Below are 16,276 nucleotides of genomic sequence, written 5' to 3'. Positions count from 1 at the left end.
GGGGAGCAGCGGGCGGGTCAGGAGAGGTCTGCCACGCCATGTGGTCACCTCCAGGGCAGGCAGGAGTCGAACTCATGCGGAAGCGGCTTTAGATTCTCAGTGCTGTGCTTCAACCCGCTGCGCCACCAGGGAGGGCCCCTAGTAAATGTTTTTAAGGAATTTTCAAAGATAGGAGAGTACAAAATTGAATTTATTTAATACCACTTTGAGAAATGAGAGAAAACATTTAGATCAAGTTAATTCTGAGCTGAAGCTTGTAGAGAAGAAAAGTAGCTTGGAATCATGAAAGAACCTGATCTATTAGGAGGCAGTTATTAAGTATATGTGCTAGTGTTTGTAGGAGAGCCAGGATGGGGAAGACTAGGGATTACAAGGTTATTAGAACATGAGGTTGCTAAGTTACAAATAACTGCCAAACTTAAGGTGTTTTGAGTTTTACTTAATACCCTGTAAGGAATCTATACAGTATTCCATGGAAACAAAGATATATTTTATTACAAGATATATTTTATTACAAGACATAGATATATTTTATTACAAGAAGATAATTCTGATAGTAGTGTTAGTGGGCAGAATGAGGAGTAGCACCCTAAAACTCCCAAAGCTGTATGCTCTAAATGGGCCTGCCATCTACCACACATAAGGGCAAATAGAAAAGAACTTTAATAGAATTAGTGTGCAATAAAGGGAAGAGAAAGAATATAGTTTCCAAATGAAGCGCCCAAGGCCATTCATTCCCTGTGGGGCAGTGTCCAGTCCAAACAGGGTTTGCCCAAAATGGGGCCCTGAGGACTGAAAGACTGCCACAGACCAACGCCCCTTCTGGCTGGGAACCCTAAGAAAGGAGCACAAGGGGCCAGGCAAGTCTGGAAGGAAAAGACAGTACAAGATTATGGAGGCTGCATCGCCAGCTTCTTTGAGGTCTCTCACATCTCTTTCAAGTGTCTCCTGCCATGTCCCCATGTCTCTAGTACAAGTCCAAGGTGGGGAAGGGAGCATGGCTTCTTTACTTGTCTCCCTGTTCCATGTATTTCTTCCAAGTCTTCTCTCCCAAGTCCTTTCTGGCTCCACCCTATCTTAGGTGGGGCTGAGAACCTGGAACGCCCCTTTTTATGGAGATCACACTGTTAACTGTAGGTCTGAGGCTAGCTTGGGTAGTTTCTGCAGCAGGAGATCTTGTAGCAGTCCAGCCAAAAGATACGACCTGTGAAGGTGGGGATGGAGAAAAACTAGTTCAGTCAGCACTTGTGAAGAGAACTGAAGAGGCTCAGAAATGGATTTAGAGCTATGGGATGTAAGAAAAAGAAAATATTTTTTTCTGTTTTTTGTTGTAGTCTGGAGATATATTACTTTTTTTTTTTTTTAAAGATTTATTTATTTTTGCATACAGAACTGGGGTACAGGCCAGAGGCTCAGGAGCGGCGAGTGGCTTCACCAGAGACAGAGTGGGGAGCAGAACAGGTAGATCAACGAAGTACACTGCTGAGGGGAGCAGAGGGCGGGTCAGGAGAGGTCTGCCACGCCATGTGGTCACCTCCGGGGAAGGCGGGAATCGAACTCATGCAGAAGCGGCTTTAGATTCTCAGTGCTGTGCTTTAACTTGCTGAGCCACCAGGGAGGGCCAGATATATTACTTTTTAATGTAGTTGTTCATTGACTTCTATTGATAAGCCTAATGGCTTTTCGGGCACTAAAAGGCCACCATCTGAACTTTGTTCTAAAGTACATTGTACTAGTTCACCTGAGAAATTTTAAGTGGAGATCTGGTCCAGCTTATTTAAGGGTAAATGTACCTTTATTTTCCTTGTGTTCTCTTTTATCTAGTAAGGTTGGTTTTAATCCATTTGAGTGATGACTTGCATTACAAACACTAATTTGTACTTATGATTTATATTATAAATTCATTGTTTTATATAATATAGGTATGCTGTTCTTTTTCTTAGTGTTGTCATTAAAAATTAAATAAGATTAGTCTTTTAGGTATAATTACAGATATATTAATATTTTATGAAAGACAATATTATATGCATTTCTTCCAGTTTTAAAAAGAAAAAAATAGATTACTTATTTGAGGTTATACTTCCTCTATTTCCAATGTGAGAAATATATTTTTTAGTCATATGTATTTTTTAGAAATATATTTTTTATTCCTGAGCATTCAGTAAATAGAGAAGAGATAAGGATGAAGTAACTCTATGCACTACTCAAAACAGTGTATTACCTATAAACAAAGAGTTTGATTTTACCTGGTATTTCCCGGGTGAGTGTTTATTCAATTGAGTTAAAGTAAGTTCCATTCTGTGAGAGTCTTAGAACTTACAAAGTTTTACGTGGCTGATTTGGACCTCCATGTGGGTAGGAGGATAGTTTTGACAAGTATGTTTAAATCTTGAGTTCAGTTAAATATATATGCTTTTAAATGTTATTTATAGTTGTAAGGTATCTACAAAACCCAAAGAAATTTAATTTATAAATTATATATAAACACAATTCAAAGTAATATAACTATGCCATAATGATTTATTAAAATAAATTCTTTAAGGTAGGGGTTTATGTGGGAGAAAATAACTACAGGACTAGTTATATTGTTAGCCTGCTTATTTTGACTGGAATATTAATACAGAGAATGGCAGTTCTTAAAAGTGGAAAAATGGTGAAGTTGATTATATGGAATATTTGTAACTTTGTGAACCTTATATTTAAAGTGATAGAAGGCACTACTTGCATGCCATTTTCAATAGGAGTCGCAATACTTCTGTAACACTGTCTTGATTCACAAGATGATAACTGCTTAGTAAGTCATTCATTTATTTGCTCTTAAGTTAGAAGCAATTACAGTTTGCTTATAAAAGGTAAGTGGGGCACTGAAAATATACAATAATCTGTAGTGTATACTTATTAATATTGTAAGAATGTCACTGAAGTGAAAGCCCAAAATTCATGTACAGAGCTTGTTAACTCTGACAATCTATAGGATCTAATCTGAAAATTACAGTGATCAACATCAATAAAAATGTGTTTCTTAAGCTTTTATATAGAATTCAAGATTTAAAATTGTTCTTTCAAACTTACTGTAAAGGTTTCTAAATGCTAATTTTATGGTTCTGCACTTAGTTCTCATGAACTAATAATAGTCCACAGACTAGCAGTAGTCCATGAATATGTCCTTTGAGGAACCTTTCGTAAACAATAAAAGAATGAAATGAAAAAAAAAGTAAAATGCTGGATAAATCAGAAAGGGCAAGTAAAATTAAGAAAAAATGGGCAGGATAAGTGAAAATAAATAATTGAGAATACTGAATGATATGTATTAGCTGAAAAAAGAAGATCCAGTGTAACTCTAAGGGTTGATTGAACTAAGAGAATGACTCTGTGCTGTTGAATTTTAACCGTAAGATAACTAAAAAAAATCAGAACAACTCAAAATAACTAACAGTTTTGAGTGATTAGAATCTAGTAGAGAAAAAAGCAGGTCTTTTGATCTTCCAGGAATGCAGTCTATTTATAATGCAAGATTAGTATTCTATCAGCATTTCCCTGAGCCTTGAGTCTCTGTTAATGCTTATACATGGGATCCCAAATGAATGCTGACATTTCTAGATAATGATAAATTTACCATTTAAAGTAGACAGCAGTGTGTTCAAGACGCAGAAGCAGAAAAAAAACAGAAGTTTTCAGCCAGAGGACGCCACTAATCTGCATTGAATTCTTGTGTGTGTGTTTTCACAAGTTCAAGAAAGATTTCTAAGTACTCATGAATATTAGAATGCTATAACTTTTCTGTTTTCCTTTGTAGGCCCAGATTATTCTATATCAACATGGTTACCTGGTAATGAATCATTGTGGCAGGCCACAACTGTTACATCCAATCATCGAAATATCAGGAGACATAGTATAGCTTCTGACAGTGGAGACACTGGCATTGGAACTTCCTGTTCTGACAGTGTGGAAGGTGAGTCAAAATTCTTCGTGTCTGGAAGTAAATCTTTAGAGAGTGGCTGTGATTGACAGCATTTAAAGGGACTATTTATTGCTCTAAATGAAAAACAATTATAAAGCAGTAAATAAATATTTAATAATATTCACTGTTGCTATATGTGAAGTAAAATTGCCATTTTCACCACAGTTGATTTTCGTCCATTTACTTTTTTAACTAAACTACTTATTATGACATAATTGTAGATTCACTTGCAATTTTAAGAGATTGTATGTATCCTTCAGTAGTCTCTGCCCCTTGGTAATACTACAGTACAGTGTCACAAGGATGAATATTGACATAATGTAATCAAGACCCATTTCTGTCAGCATAGCATACTGCATGCCCACATCTTCCTCCTTGCCCCACCCTAACTCTTGAAAACCACATCTTTTCTCTATTTCTGTTAACTTTTATAATTTTAAGAATGCTCTATAGGCCCTCCCTGGTGGCGCAGCGGGTTGAAGCACTGCACTAAGAAGCTGAATCCACTTCCGCATGAGTTCGATTCCCGCCTGCCCCGGAGGTGACCACATGGTGTGGCAGACCTCTCCTGACCCGCCCTCTGCTCCCCTCAGCAGTGTACTTCGTCGATCTGCCTGTTCTGCTCCACACTCTGTCTCTGGTGAAGCCTCTCACCACCCCTGAGTCTCTGGCCTGTACCCCAGGCCCAGTTCTGTATGCACAAATAAATAAATATTTAAAAAAAAAAAAAAAGAATGCTCTATAAAGAGATTCAAATAGTTTCTAGCCTGTTGGGATTGGTTTTATTCCCTGCATCCAAGTTGTTGTATGTATCAGTAGTTCATTTTTTCTCTGAATGAGGAGTGCAGTGGAGGTACTGGGTAGATTGCATTTTGCTTGCTATTCACTTACCCACTGGAAAGACCTCTAAATTTTATGTATTTTTTTTTACTATTTAGAATAAAGCTGCTATAAACATTCTTGTAGAAGTTTTGGTGTGAATATTTATCCTCATTTCTCTGGGGTAATGCCCTGATGGTCATATGGTAGTTACATGTTTAGTTTTTAATGACACTGTCAGTATTTATACAACATTTTTATCAGCAGTGGAAATGGATTGGGACAAGAGATCCAGTTTTCTCTTTATCCTTGCCAGCATTTGGTGGATTTTAAATTTTAGCCATACAAAGAGCATTTTAATTTCATTTCCTTAAAGTACAATAATAATGAACATTTTTTCCCACATGCTGTCATCTTCTTTTTTTGTGTGTGAAATGTCTCATCATGTTGTTTGCCCATGTTGTAACTGGATGATTTCCTTTTCTACTCTTGGGTTTTGTGAGTTCTTTGTATATTTTAGATGCTAATCCTTTTTTTTTGCTATGTGGTCTGCAAATATTTTCTTTCATTCTGTACTTTATGTTTTCATACTTCCATTTTTTTGCAGTGCAGAAAATCTTAAATTTGATAAAGTTTAGTGTATTAGATTTCCCTTATGTGTCATCCTTTGGAAGGTCAAATCTAAAAAGTCCTTACCTAGACTTAAATCTTGAAATTTTTTTTCATTTTTTTTCTGAAAGTTTTATCATTTCATCTTTTATGCATTTAAATCCATAATCCATTGTGAGATAATTTTTAAATAAAATGTGTATGTTCTGTCATCCCTAAGCCAATTTTAGCCTTAATGATTTGCCAGAAAGAATCACAGGATTCAGAAAAGCTATTATGCCAGCAGTTATGGTTTGTTATTGCAAAAGGATATAAATGAAATTGTTGAAAAAGAAGTCAAGGGCAGAATGTAGGGGACACCAAGTCCATACTTACAACTGTTCTTTCCCAGTGGAGTTAGCTGCCAGTTATTAGTTCCAGTGATGATGCATTACTGCAAATATAGAATATTGCTAACCAGGAAAGGTTACCTGATCCATGGTGCCAGCATTTTTATTATGAGATAGTTATGTTGGTATGGTTATCTGTCTCCGTGGATGACTTTACTTTCTGAGCCCTGAAAGATAAGCTGATCTCATATGCAATGACCCCTCTTCCTTAAGTCACATTATTATCATACACTATATGATGTTACCTTAGGTCCCCAGATAAACAATGATACTCTTATTAGACGGATTTTCCAAAGGTTAGAGATTACCTCTGGGACTCAAACAAGGGCCATGTCTTTCCTGGAATGTACAGTGTCTGCAAAACTAAAATATGCTTAATTCTTACTGCCCAATGTAAGGCCAAGATTGTTTTGCCTAGTAAGTCTTAAGATTAGGTATTGTAATTATTCCCACATTATTTTTTCCCCCAAAGTTGTGTAAAAGTACCTATTACAATTCCTTTAGTTTTCTAGAATCATTTTGTCTGTATCTACAAAAAAAAAAAAAATCTAACTGGAAATTTAATTTGTATATCAGTTTAGGGAGAATTTGACATGTTTATTCTGTTGAGTCTTTTAGTCTCCATTGTTTCTCCATTTATTTAATTTTTTTTTAAGATTTATTTATTTCTGCATACAGAACTAGCGTACAGGCCAGAGGGCCATGAAAAGATTCACCAGAGACAGTGGGGAGCAGAACAGGCACATAGTCAAAGTACACTGCTGAGGGGAGCAGCAGGTGGTTCAGGAGAGGTCTGCCATGCCCTGTGGGTCACCTCTGGGGCGGGGATTAAACTCATGCTGAATTGGCTTTAGCTTCTTAATGCTATGCTTTAACCCACTGTGCCATCAGGAAGGGCCCTTATTTAATTTTTTTATTCACCAGTACTGAATAGTTTTCAATGTACATGTTCCATACATATTTGTTAGATTTATAGATAAATATTTTATTTTGGAGGGAGTTTTTATAAATTATACTACCAATTTTGGTGTCAATGTGTTATGTTAATATATAAAACTACAGTTGACTTTGTATGTTTAGCTTGTATTTTGTGACATTACTGAACTAACTTTAGTTCTAGGACTCATACATGGTAGCTCATAAAATCTTCACAGCAACCTTCTGGGGAAAGAAAGTGATACTCAGAGATTAAATTACTTACTTAAAATAACTTAGGTAAAATGTGTATAACTTTGTCTCCTTTGTACACAGCCAACAAATATAGTATGTTCAAAATATTCAATGAAAAATTAGAAAATAACTTTTAAGTGTTTATCAGTAAGAAATGGTTGAATATTTTACTGTCTGTCCATTTAAAATAATTAGGCAGCTATGTATGTACCATCTTAGAAAGGGATTCAAACACATTTCCAGGTTAATAGAGCACATTGAACACTCTTCTTGAACTTTGTTGAAGTTCTACCAAAAGTTAGGGAAGGGGTGGTGGGGGAAGTTAAGAACAAAGTGTAAAACAGCCTGATGATGACCAGGAGAATAAGAGAGAATACTAAAATTCTTTGAATAAATAGGAAAAAAAATAATGAATGATTTCCAGTGTTAAATTTAGATATTTCCTTTACCAGAAGGTGGAGTTTAATCCTCCCTGTCTAACTTCCTTCCAGAGAATAGAATCTAGAGAGGGGAATAAATTACCTTACAATGGAGAAACCTGTCAAGTCTGGCACTGCCAGTTTCTGAGCCTTTGGAAGAATTTTAATAATATATTGACAGCTTACTCCTGAATTTCGCTGTTGCTGATGTAGAATTCAGCTATTTGGAGTCTGCTAAGTGGTATTGTGACTCATCATTTAAGTAGTATTGTGGGAGTAGCAAGTCACAATTGGGAGTTGTCTTTACTCCCAGAATTTTGGTTACTTTTTAACAATTTTTAGGTAAAATGTGTGAATGCATTTGAATTAAAAAAATATTTATTGAGATAGTTACTTTACAATACTATATATAGTTTAGGAGTATAGGCTTACACCTTATAAATCTATGTTATGGCTTTATCCTTCATTCACTTGAATTCTTAAGACTGATAACTGTGAAAACCTCAGTGTACATATTGAATAGCTGCATGTTTTACATATTACAAAAGCTTGGATATTAGCAAAACTTGAGTTATCTCTTATGCCTTTATTTATACTATTTGATATAATGTACATACCTACAACTATCATCAGTTACTGTCAATCCCTTTCTGAAGATATTTGAGCTAATTTATAGGAATCAACAGTGTAGAAGCCACTAGTAACTCGTTGCTATGTGAATAGTTGATTTGTGCCTGGTCCAAATTGAAATGTAAAATGCACATCGAATTTCAAATACTTTATGTAACAAGTGAATGTAAAATATGTTATCAATATTGTCTGATTATATGCTGAGATATTAGATATAGTGGGTTAAGTAAAATGAAATAGTTTATTTTATTTTTTGATTTGGCTACTAAACTGAAAAGTTACATATGCAACTGAATTCTATTTCTGTTGGAAAAATGGACATACTAGTACTGGTAGCCTGTGACTTGTAAAGAGTTAACTTTCAAATATTTTGTGTGTGTGTGTGTGTATGTTTCTCAATAGAAGTAATATTTACTTCTCAAAATAGCTCCTATCAATCCACTTAATATAATATTATAGACATTTATATCATTAGCATTATGTCTACAGTAAATTATGTTTTGTCATTCTGGGGCTACTGAAAGCATACTCCTTTTTGCATTTTGACATGGTTAAGAACTTCATTGCAGTGGGATTACTGGTCTCCTTGGCAAAGAGAAAGTAAAGATGGGTGTGGTAGGGTGTAAAGGTTTGGGTTAGGAAAGATTTTAGATTGGAAAATTTCTGAAATTCTGAAGACTTCTTATTCAATTGAGGAATAGCAAAAAGGAATAATGTCAGTAGTTCCTGCTAGAAAATTCCTGTTGGGTCTAGGGCAAAGGCCTTCAGCTGGCATGCGGAACATTTGCCTAAATAAAGGAGGTCCCAGATTGAGAGTGTCAAAGCATGGATTTCTCTTAGACCAGGTAGGTAACATGAAGTTGAGTTATCCCAGGTGGGCAAGTATGATTGCACCAGTCTTTCGTATGGTTGGAAATTAAGTATTTAGAATCAAAGAGTTTATCTTGTTCAAGCTTCTCAACTTTGGCTTTTTAATTTTGGCTTTTTTTTTTCTTTTTAATTAATGGCATATACTTAGGTAATTGAAATATTTACCCATCATAATTTTGAATCCTGATACACCTTTTTTTTTTTGCTTTTCTATAAAATAGTTATAATTGAATAGGTGTTCCTTCATATACTGAATGCAAATTTAATTTTTGGGAGTATAGATCAAACTACATGGGATAATTTTTATTTAAATTTTGTGGTACATTATTTTTAAGTAAACAGTACACCTGTGAAGTGGATCATCAAACTTTAAACAAACTGAATAATACTTTCTAGTGAGAATTCCATTTCTCCAACCTAAGGTGCTCTTTAGTGTTTGATGATAACATCTTTAAAGTGGTTACCATTTGGGCACTGCAGAATCCTTGAAGTAGCCTACTAGTTGTCTGAAAATAGCTTGGATTCTTTTTTGTGTTAATGTTATAATTCTTTAAAAACCTATTCATACATATGTAGCATAAACAGAATGCAGAATATAAATGTGAATTACAAATACTGTATTTTGTAAATGATTTCTAAAAAGAGGTATTCTTTCCTCTTTAACCTGGGGCTTTTTGCATGTTCATTCATTTATTTACTCAATAAATATTTACTGAATACTTAACCATGTTTTAGAAGTTGCAGAATTGAAGAGTTCAAAATGGAGATTACATCAGAATATGGGAAAGGACTTTAGTACAGAAAAGTATTCTAAGATTACCAGTGAGTGGTTTACTTTTAGCCAGAGTATTTTGAGATTTTAAATAATGCCAAGTAAGGGCTAGCTTAAACAAGAAGTTAATTTAACATTAGTGCACCACTATTTAGTTGTGGTAAATTGCTCATGGGGTGTCACATTCTAGGTTAGTAAGAAATAGGTTTGTGACATAAGGGTAAATGTATCTACAAATTAAAACAAACACACTAGCAGAGCACTATTTTTTTCTACATTTTCTTTGCTGAGCCCCAAAGCCATGTAAATGTAGCTGCTGTTGTTGTAGAAAATAGCTTGAGAGGGAGTTGTTTTTTGAGGCAGGACTTGTGTAGAGCATACTTTGCTGTGTGGTGCAAGGGTTGAGTGACTAAAGGAGAAGCAAGAGGAACTGGAAGTAAGGAACCTGAGGTGTAACAAATAAATAGATAAAAGTAAGTATAAAAAAGAAACAGCTTTTTGCTTAGGTTTGGCCCTGTATCCTTTTATATGACAGTCTTCTTCCCCTTTATTACCTTTTATCTTTTTAGACCTGAACTTGTTACAGTCTGTTTGGGACCAGTTTTCAAGCATTTTCATATAATTTTTTAAGTAAAGCTACAGATTGGCCCTCTTGTGTTGTGCAGCCTCGGTGAGCCCACTTTATCAGCCTGTCAGCAGAGATCCCTTGGACGCCTTTGAGATGTTTGCAGACAGAGTTCCAACGGGTAGAAAGGATTTGATCATAAAGGTTTCTGCTTTCACTGAAATTTTCTAGGGCTTATGTGTCAGTGTTGTGATACCACACATCATAATGACACTGGCAGCAGGCCCATTTATGGGAGAATGATAATGAGAATTTTACCCTGATGCATACAAGTCCCGGTATGCTGTCAGTGGCGAATGCTGGACCCAGTGAAAATGGCCCCCAGTTTTTACCTGCATTGCCAGACTGAGCAGTGGGATTAAAGTGATCTCTGACAGGGTGAAGAAGGCACCAATATGGTGGAAGCCGTTGAGGATGCTGGGTCCAGGAATGGCAAGGCCAACAAGGAGAGACCATTGCTGACTCTAGACAAGTTTGATAAATTTGATTTGTTCTTTGGCTTAATCACCAAGGGCATTCCCTCTCTGTCGCTCAGGAAGGGGTCCCTTCATCCCCACATGCTCGAAATAGCTCACAATTTTTATGTCGTCTCTATATTTATTTGGGTTCTATGTTTTCCTTATCCTCTTCCAAGTTAACTGGCTTACAGTTAAGTTTATGGTCATGAAATAAGCAGTAACAGCAGCAAGAAAAAAGAAGAGATTCAACTTAGTGTAGAGCTAAATAAGTTTTTCTTTGATAAATCCTAACTGCTACTTTTATTTGGAGATAATTAATAAGCAGGGTTGGTAAAATGAACTTCAGTTTAATCATATATTCATTAGCTAGTTGCTTTTACTTAACTAAGAAATAGAACTTCTGAATAATATAATTTTGTGTTCTTCTGTGCCTGTCTGAAAGGAAGGAAAATCAGAGCATTACCATTTATTTGGTATATTGTTTTCACCTTCTGAAAAAATTAAGGCCTTCTAAGGTGTTATTTCATCTTCTACTGTATTAAGGATTACAATTTAAGAGATATCTTCTCTGTTACTAGTTCAGTGGAGTAGACAGAAAATAATTGTCATAAGAGTAGTATGATGGACTAGACACAAAGAGAAGGGGATCTACCTAAATCCACTGGATAGGCAGGTCTTGGGAGAAATGTTTAAACTGAGCCCTGTGAGTAGGAGCAGCAGGACAGAAGTTCTGGAGGACATTAGTGCAGGCTGATAGACGAGCATGGTCAGAGACTGGGAGGTGGCTCCTACCTAACTTCATAATTGTTGGCTTATTTTGGTTTTGTCATGTATTAAGTATATCAAAATGTAAGTTGTAACCCCTTAGGGCAACTTGAAAATGTCAGGTAAAATTTTAAATGCACTTCATTTGACTAGCAATTTTATAATTAAAAATTGTATTTTGGTACATATACTGGCATAAGGGGTCATCCTGGCATTGTTTGTTATAGCAAAACTCTGCACACAAATGTCTATCATTCTGGGATTGGATAAAGAAATTGTGATATCGACTAAGAGGCAATTCTTTGCCTCTGCTGAAAATGAATACTTTAAAAAAGTACTGGAAGGTGAAAGAACATTCTGAGCATTGATCAGAGGAAAGCAGAGCTGGAGTTGACTTGAGTTATAAATAGGTGATATGTCCACAAAAAGAGATGGTGGAAGGGAGAAAATGACATGATGCAGGAGATGACAACCATACATCCTTTTTAAAAAACTTGACTGATACATAACTAATATACCATGCAGTTTACTCATTTAAAGCGTGCAATTTCAGTGGCTTTTACTATATTTAATACATAGAGTATTTATATAATTTAGTACATTTAGTATATAGAATTGTCTATATAGCAACATCAGGTTTTTTTTATAGTTTCTTTTTTTTATTACAAAGTTTATTTTTACATCATTTTGCACATTTTTTTTTTTCCATCTCGATTGTAATCCCCGCGGGTTTCCCATAACCAAATCACCCCTGTGCCACCACCATAGTCCCGTACATTTCCCTCCCTTCCCCCACTCCCCGTTTTTGATCCCATTCCCCACTCCACCCCCACAGAATGTCTCTGGTCTATAGTTGTTCATTATTTTTGTTATTTTCTCGCCTGGTCCATTACACTCCTGCTATGAGTGAAACCACCCAGTATTTTTCTTTCTCTTTCTGGCTTATCTCACTAAGCATGATCTTTTCCAGCTCCATCCAAGTTGCTGCAAAAGACATGTGTTTCTCTTTTTTGGTTGCTGAGTAATATTCCATTGTATATATGTACCACATCTTTCTAATCCAGTTATCTACTTTTGTGCATTTGGGCTGCTTCCATGTTTTTCCAATTGTAAATAAAGCAGCAATAAACATGGGGGTACACATATCTTTTTCAATCAGTGTTTTTGTGTCTTTGGATAGATACCTAGGAGTGGGATTGCTGGGTCGTAGGGAAGCTCCATGTTTAGCAGTTTGAGGAACCTCCAAACAGTTTTCCATAGTGGTTGTACTAGTTTGCATTCCCACCCACCAGCAACGCAGGAGAGTTCCTTTTTCTCCACATCCTCGGCAACATTTGTTGTTGCTAGCTGTTTGAAGATGTGCCATTCTCACTGGGGTGAGGTGGTATCTCATTGTGGTTTTAATTTGCATCTCCCTTATTACGAGTGATGTTGAACATTTTTTCATATGCCTGTTGGCCATCTGCATTTCCTCTTTGGAGAAGTGTCTTTTTAGGCAACATCAATTTTAGGAAATTACTGTTACCTGAAAAGAAGCCATGTTCTCCTTAGCTATCATTTTTGAATAGACTTATTCTGCCAATCCTAGCTAACCACTAAATTTGGAGGATATAATAAATGCTTTCCAGGGTCTTACCTTTTTATCTTTTCTTTTCTTTTCTTTTTTCCCTAACAGTGATTATTTTATTAGCTTACTTTACCAAATGGTTTCTTAAAAAAAAACTCACTTTAACATAAAATCTCCTCTTGTCTTATATTTAATTTTTTCTCTATATATACCCATATATACACATATATACATATATATACACACATATATACTTATATATATACATATATATATACACACACTCATATATATGTATACTTTTTTTTTACAGAAAATTTAAAACATACACTAAAATAGATGGTGAAATGGTAAAACAATTTTGTACAAATTATAGCACATGGCAGTCTTATTTCAGCTATCACCTCTCTGCTTGTCACCATACATTTGGAAACATTTTTAGTCAAATCAAGAGCTCCATTTTAACTTATAATAATTCTAGTATTTATTAAAAATTTACTATGTAAATTTCATTATAAGATATTTATATGATTGTTACAGATAAATGATATTTTGACCATTCTCCAAGCTGTAAACCTTTATTTTATGAGTTGTCAGTCATTGGTGAATAATACAATATTTTTGCGACTTTGAGAATATCCTGATAATGGATACTCTAATAACTTGATTTTCAGGTTATTATAGCAAATTCGTGGGTAAGTTCACCTTAACATTGATAAACATATCTATTATAAAAGTTTTCAGTGTGAGGTTTTAAACATTCTACAATTTTTTAAATTATAGAATCCCTTTAAGGTAAAATATAATTATCTTTTTATTGATTAAATAAGATTTAGAGGATATTAGTAATATATCCATTTTTATACAGCTATTCAAATGGTAGAGCTGAGCTTCTCCTGGTCTGTCTTAACTTTATTAAAGCCCTGCTTTTATCTAACTGCCTCAGATACTTGTACTTGTAGGAGAAACCATTCGGAAAGATGCCCAGAGAGGGATAGTAGATGAAACCCTAGAATGAGAAATAGGAGACCAGGATTCTATTTTGAGATTTGTACTTAGTCAAGTAATTTAACCTTTATGCACTTTAATTCTTCATTTGCATATGAGAGTAGGTTAAAGGTTAAGTATATAACAGTTTTAATTGAGAAATCAAATAATTTCAAGGCAGTATTAAAACATTATTTACTTTTTTTTGCAAAACAATCCTTTTTCCTTTGCCCCCCATCTCTACTTAATTTTGTTGTTAATCTGTATTATTCAGTGAAATACTTGAACTTAATTCCTTTACATATTTTTAATTGCAGTAACATTGGTTTATAACATCATATATGATTTAGGGGTTCACACCTCTTTACATATATGTTATCACACCACACCCACCCAAAAAAACACATAATCCCACACTATAGTTTATTGAGCCCTATTTCCCTTTTGCTCCCCACTTACCATTCCTTCCACTGTAGCCTCAATTCTCCTGTCATTTTTCAAGGGTGCTTTTTTTGGGGGGTGGTGTTTAGTTTTGCTATTTGCTTTGTTTCTTTATATTCCACTTTAAGAGTGAAATCATCTGGTGTTTATCTTTCTCTTGATTTATTTTGCTTAGCATAAACCACTCTGGTTTCATTCATGTTACCACAAATGGCAAGATTTCGTCTATTTATTACAATTGAGTAGTATTCCATTATGTGCATATAGCACATCTTCTTAATCTACTCATCTGCCCTTGCATACATTTCTGTATTTGCTTGTACAGTTTTTCCACACCATATGTTAAGGGGACTTCTTTTTCTGTTGTATACTTTGGCTCCTTTTTACTAAGTTAATTTGCATTTAAGTTGGATATATTTATGTCCTCAACTCTATTACAATTGTGGCTATATGTCTTTTAATGCTAATCCCATACTGTTTTGATTACTATAGCTTTGAAGAATAGTTGAAGTCTAAAAAGATAGTATCATCATTCTTCTTTTTTCTCAGGATTACTTTGATTATTTGTGGTATTTTGTGACCCCCATATAAATTTTAGCAATGTTGGCTCTATTTCTTTGAGAATGCTGTTGAAACTTTAATAGGGCTTGTTTTGAGTCTGTATATTGTTTTGGATATGATGTCCATTTTAACAACATTTATTCTTCCAATCCACATACAGAGAACAACTCATTTTTTGGATCCTTGCTTTAACATTATCTTATAGTTTTTGTTGTATAAGTCTTTCATGTCCTCAAGTTTATTCCTAGGAATTTAATTCATTTTGATGTGCTTGTAAATGGAATTATTTTCTAGCTTTCTAGTTTGTTTTCTAGTTTGTTATGTACAAGAATGCAACAGATTCTGATTTATTGTTTCTAAAAAATTTTCAGTGAAAGTCCTTAGGATCTTTCTGTGCATTTATGTAATCTGAAAATAGTGTTAATTGTACTTTTTCTTTCCTAATTTGGACTTCTTTTATATCATTCTTCCCTATTTGTGCTAGCTGAGACTTCCAAAATTATGTTCAACAGTAGTGGTTAAATTGAACATTCTTGCCCTGTATCTGGTCTTAGAGGCAAAACTTTACATTTTTCACTATTGAATATGATTTTAGTTGTGTTTAATCACATATGACCTTTCTGTGTTGAAGGTTGTTTCACAACTTTTCCTCCTTATTTTCTCCTATATTTAGGTAAATATTTAGGTAATACATAGGGAGTACTTAGAAATGTTTTTGGAAAAATGGATGTATGTGGCATAAAAATGATTTTCCTCCAATATGATATGATTTGATATGACAGTTTGAAGAGCAAAAATTACAATAGTGTTATAAAACTTTTATTATTGCCTTTGGGCTAGGTTTAAACTTTTTTGTTTAAAAATGTGAAGTGTTTTTATATTGATGAGGATTATATATTAAAATTATACTTTAAACCAGAAATTTTTGATACAGGGTTATATCACAAGACCATTTGTATATTCTTTGATAGTGTCTAATTTTTTTAAAAAAAGATTTATTTATGCATACAGAACTGGGGGACAAGGACAGAGGTGCATGGGCAGTGAGAGTGGGGAGCAGTGCAGGCCAACAGATGGCCACACTATGTGGGTCACCTCTGGGGTAGGGATCGAACTTATACTAAAGTGGCTTTAGCTTCTTAATGCTGTGCTTTAAACCTGCTGCGACACCAGGAAAGGCCATGTCTAATTTTTTTTTTAATTGTAAAGGCTTGTGATTTCTTGTTACATAGA

At 34.7% G+C, this 16,276-nt stretch overlaps 1 protein-coding gene across 2 annotated transcripts in view; it reads left to right on the top strand.

The window, feature by feature from the left end:
• The window catches only part of CEP85L (centrosomal protein 85kDa-like), a 92,064-nt gene that overhangs the window by 13,418 nt on the left and 62,370 nt on the right, over positions 1-16,276 (top strand). For both annotated transcript variants that reach the window (XM_012723158.1, XM_004673812.2), the window contains exon 2: positions 3,797-3,952. In XM_012723158.1, coding sequence (XP_012578612.1) covers positions 3,797-3,952 — 156 coding nt within the window. The remainder of the gene's footprint in view (positions 1-3,796; positions 3,953-16,276) is intronic.

This window comes from Condylura cristata, unplaced genomic scaffold (assembly GCF_000260355.1).
Source record: "Condylura cristata isolate star-nosed mole 26May11 unplaced genomic scaffold, ConCri1.0 scaffold00001, whole genome shotgun sequence".
Classification (NCBI taxonomy): domain Eukaryota; kingdom Metazoa; phylum Chordata; class Mammalia; order Eulipotyphla; family Talpidae; genus Condylura; species Condylura cristata.
This window is presented reverse-complemented; position numbering and strand designations above follow the sequence as displayed.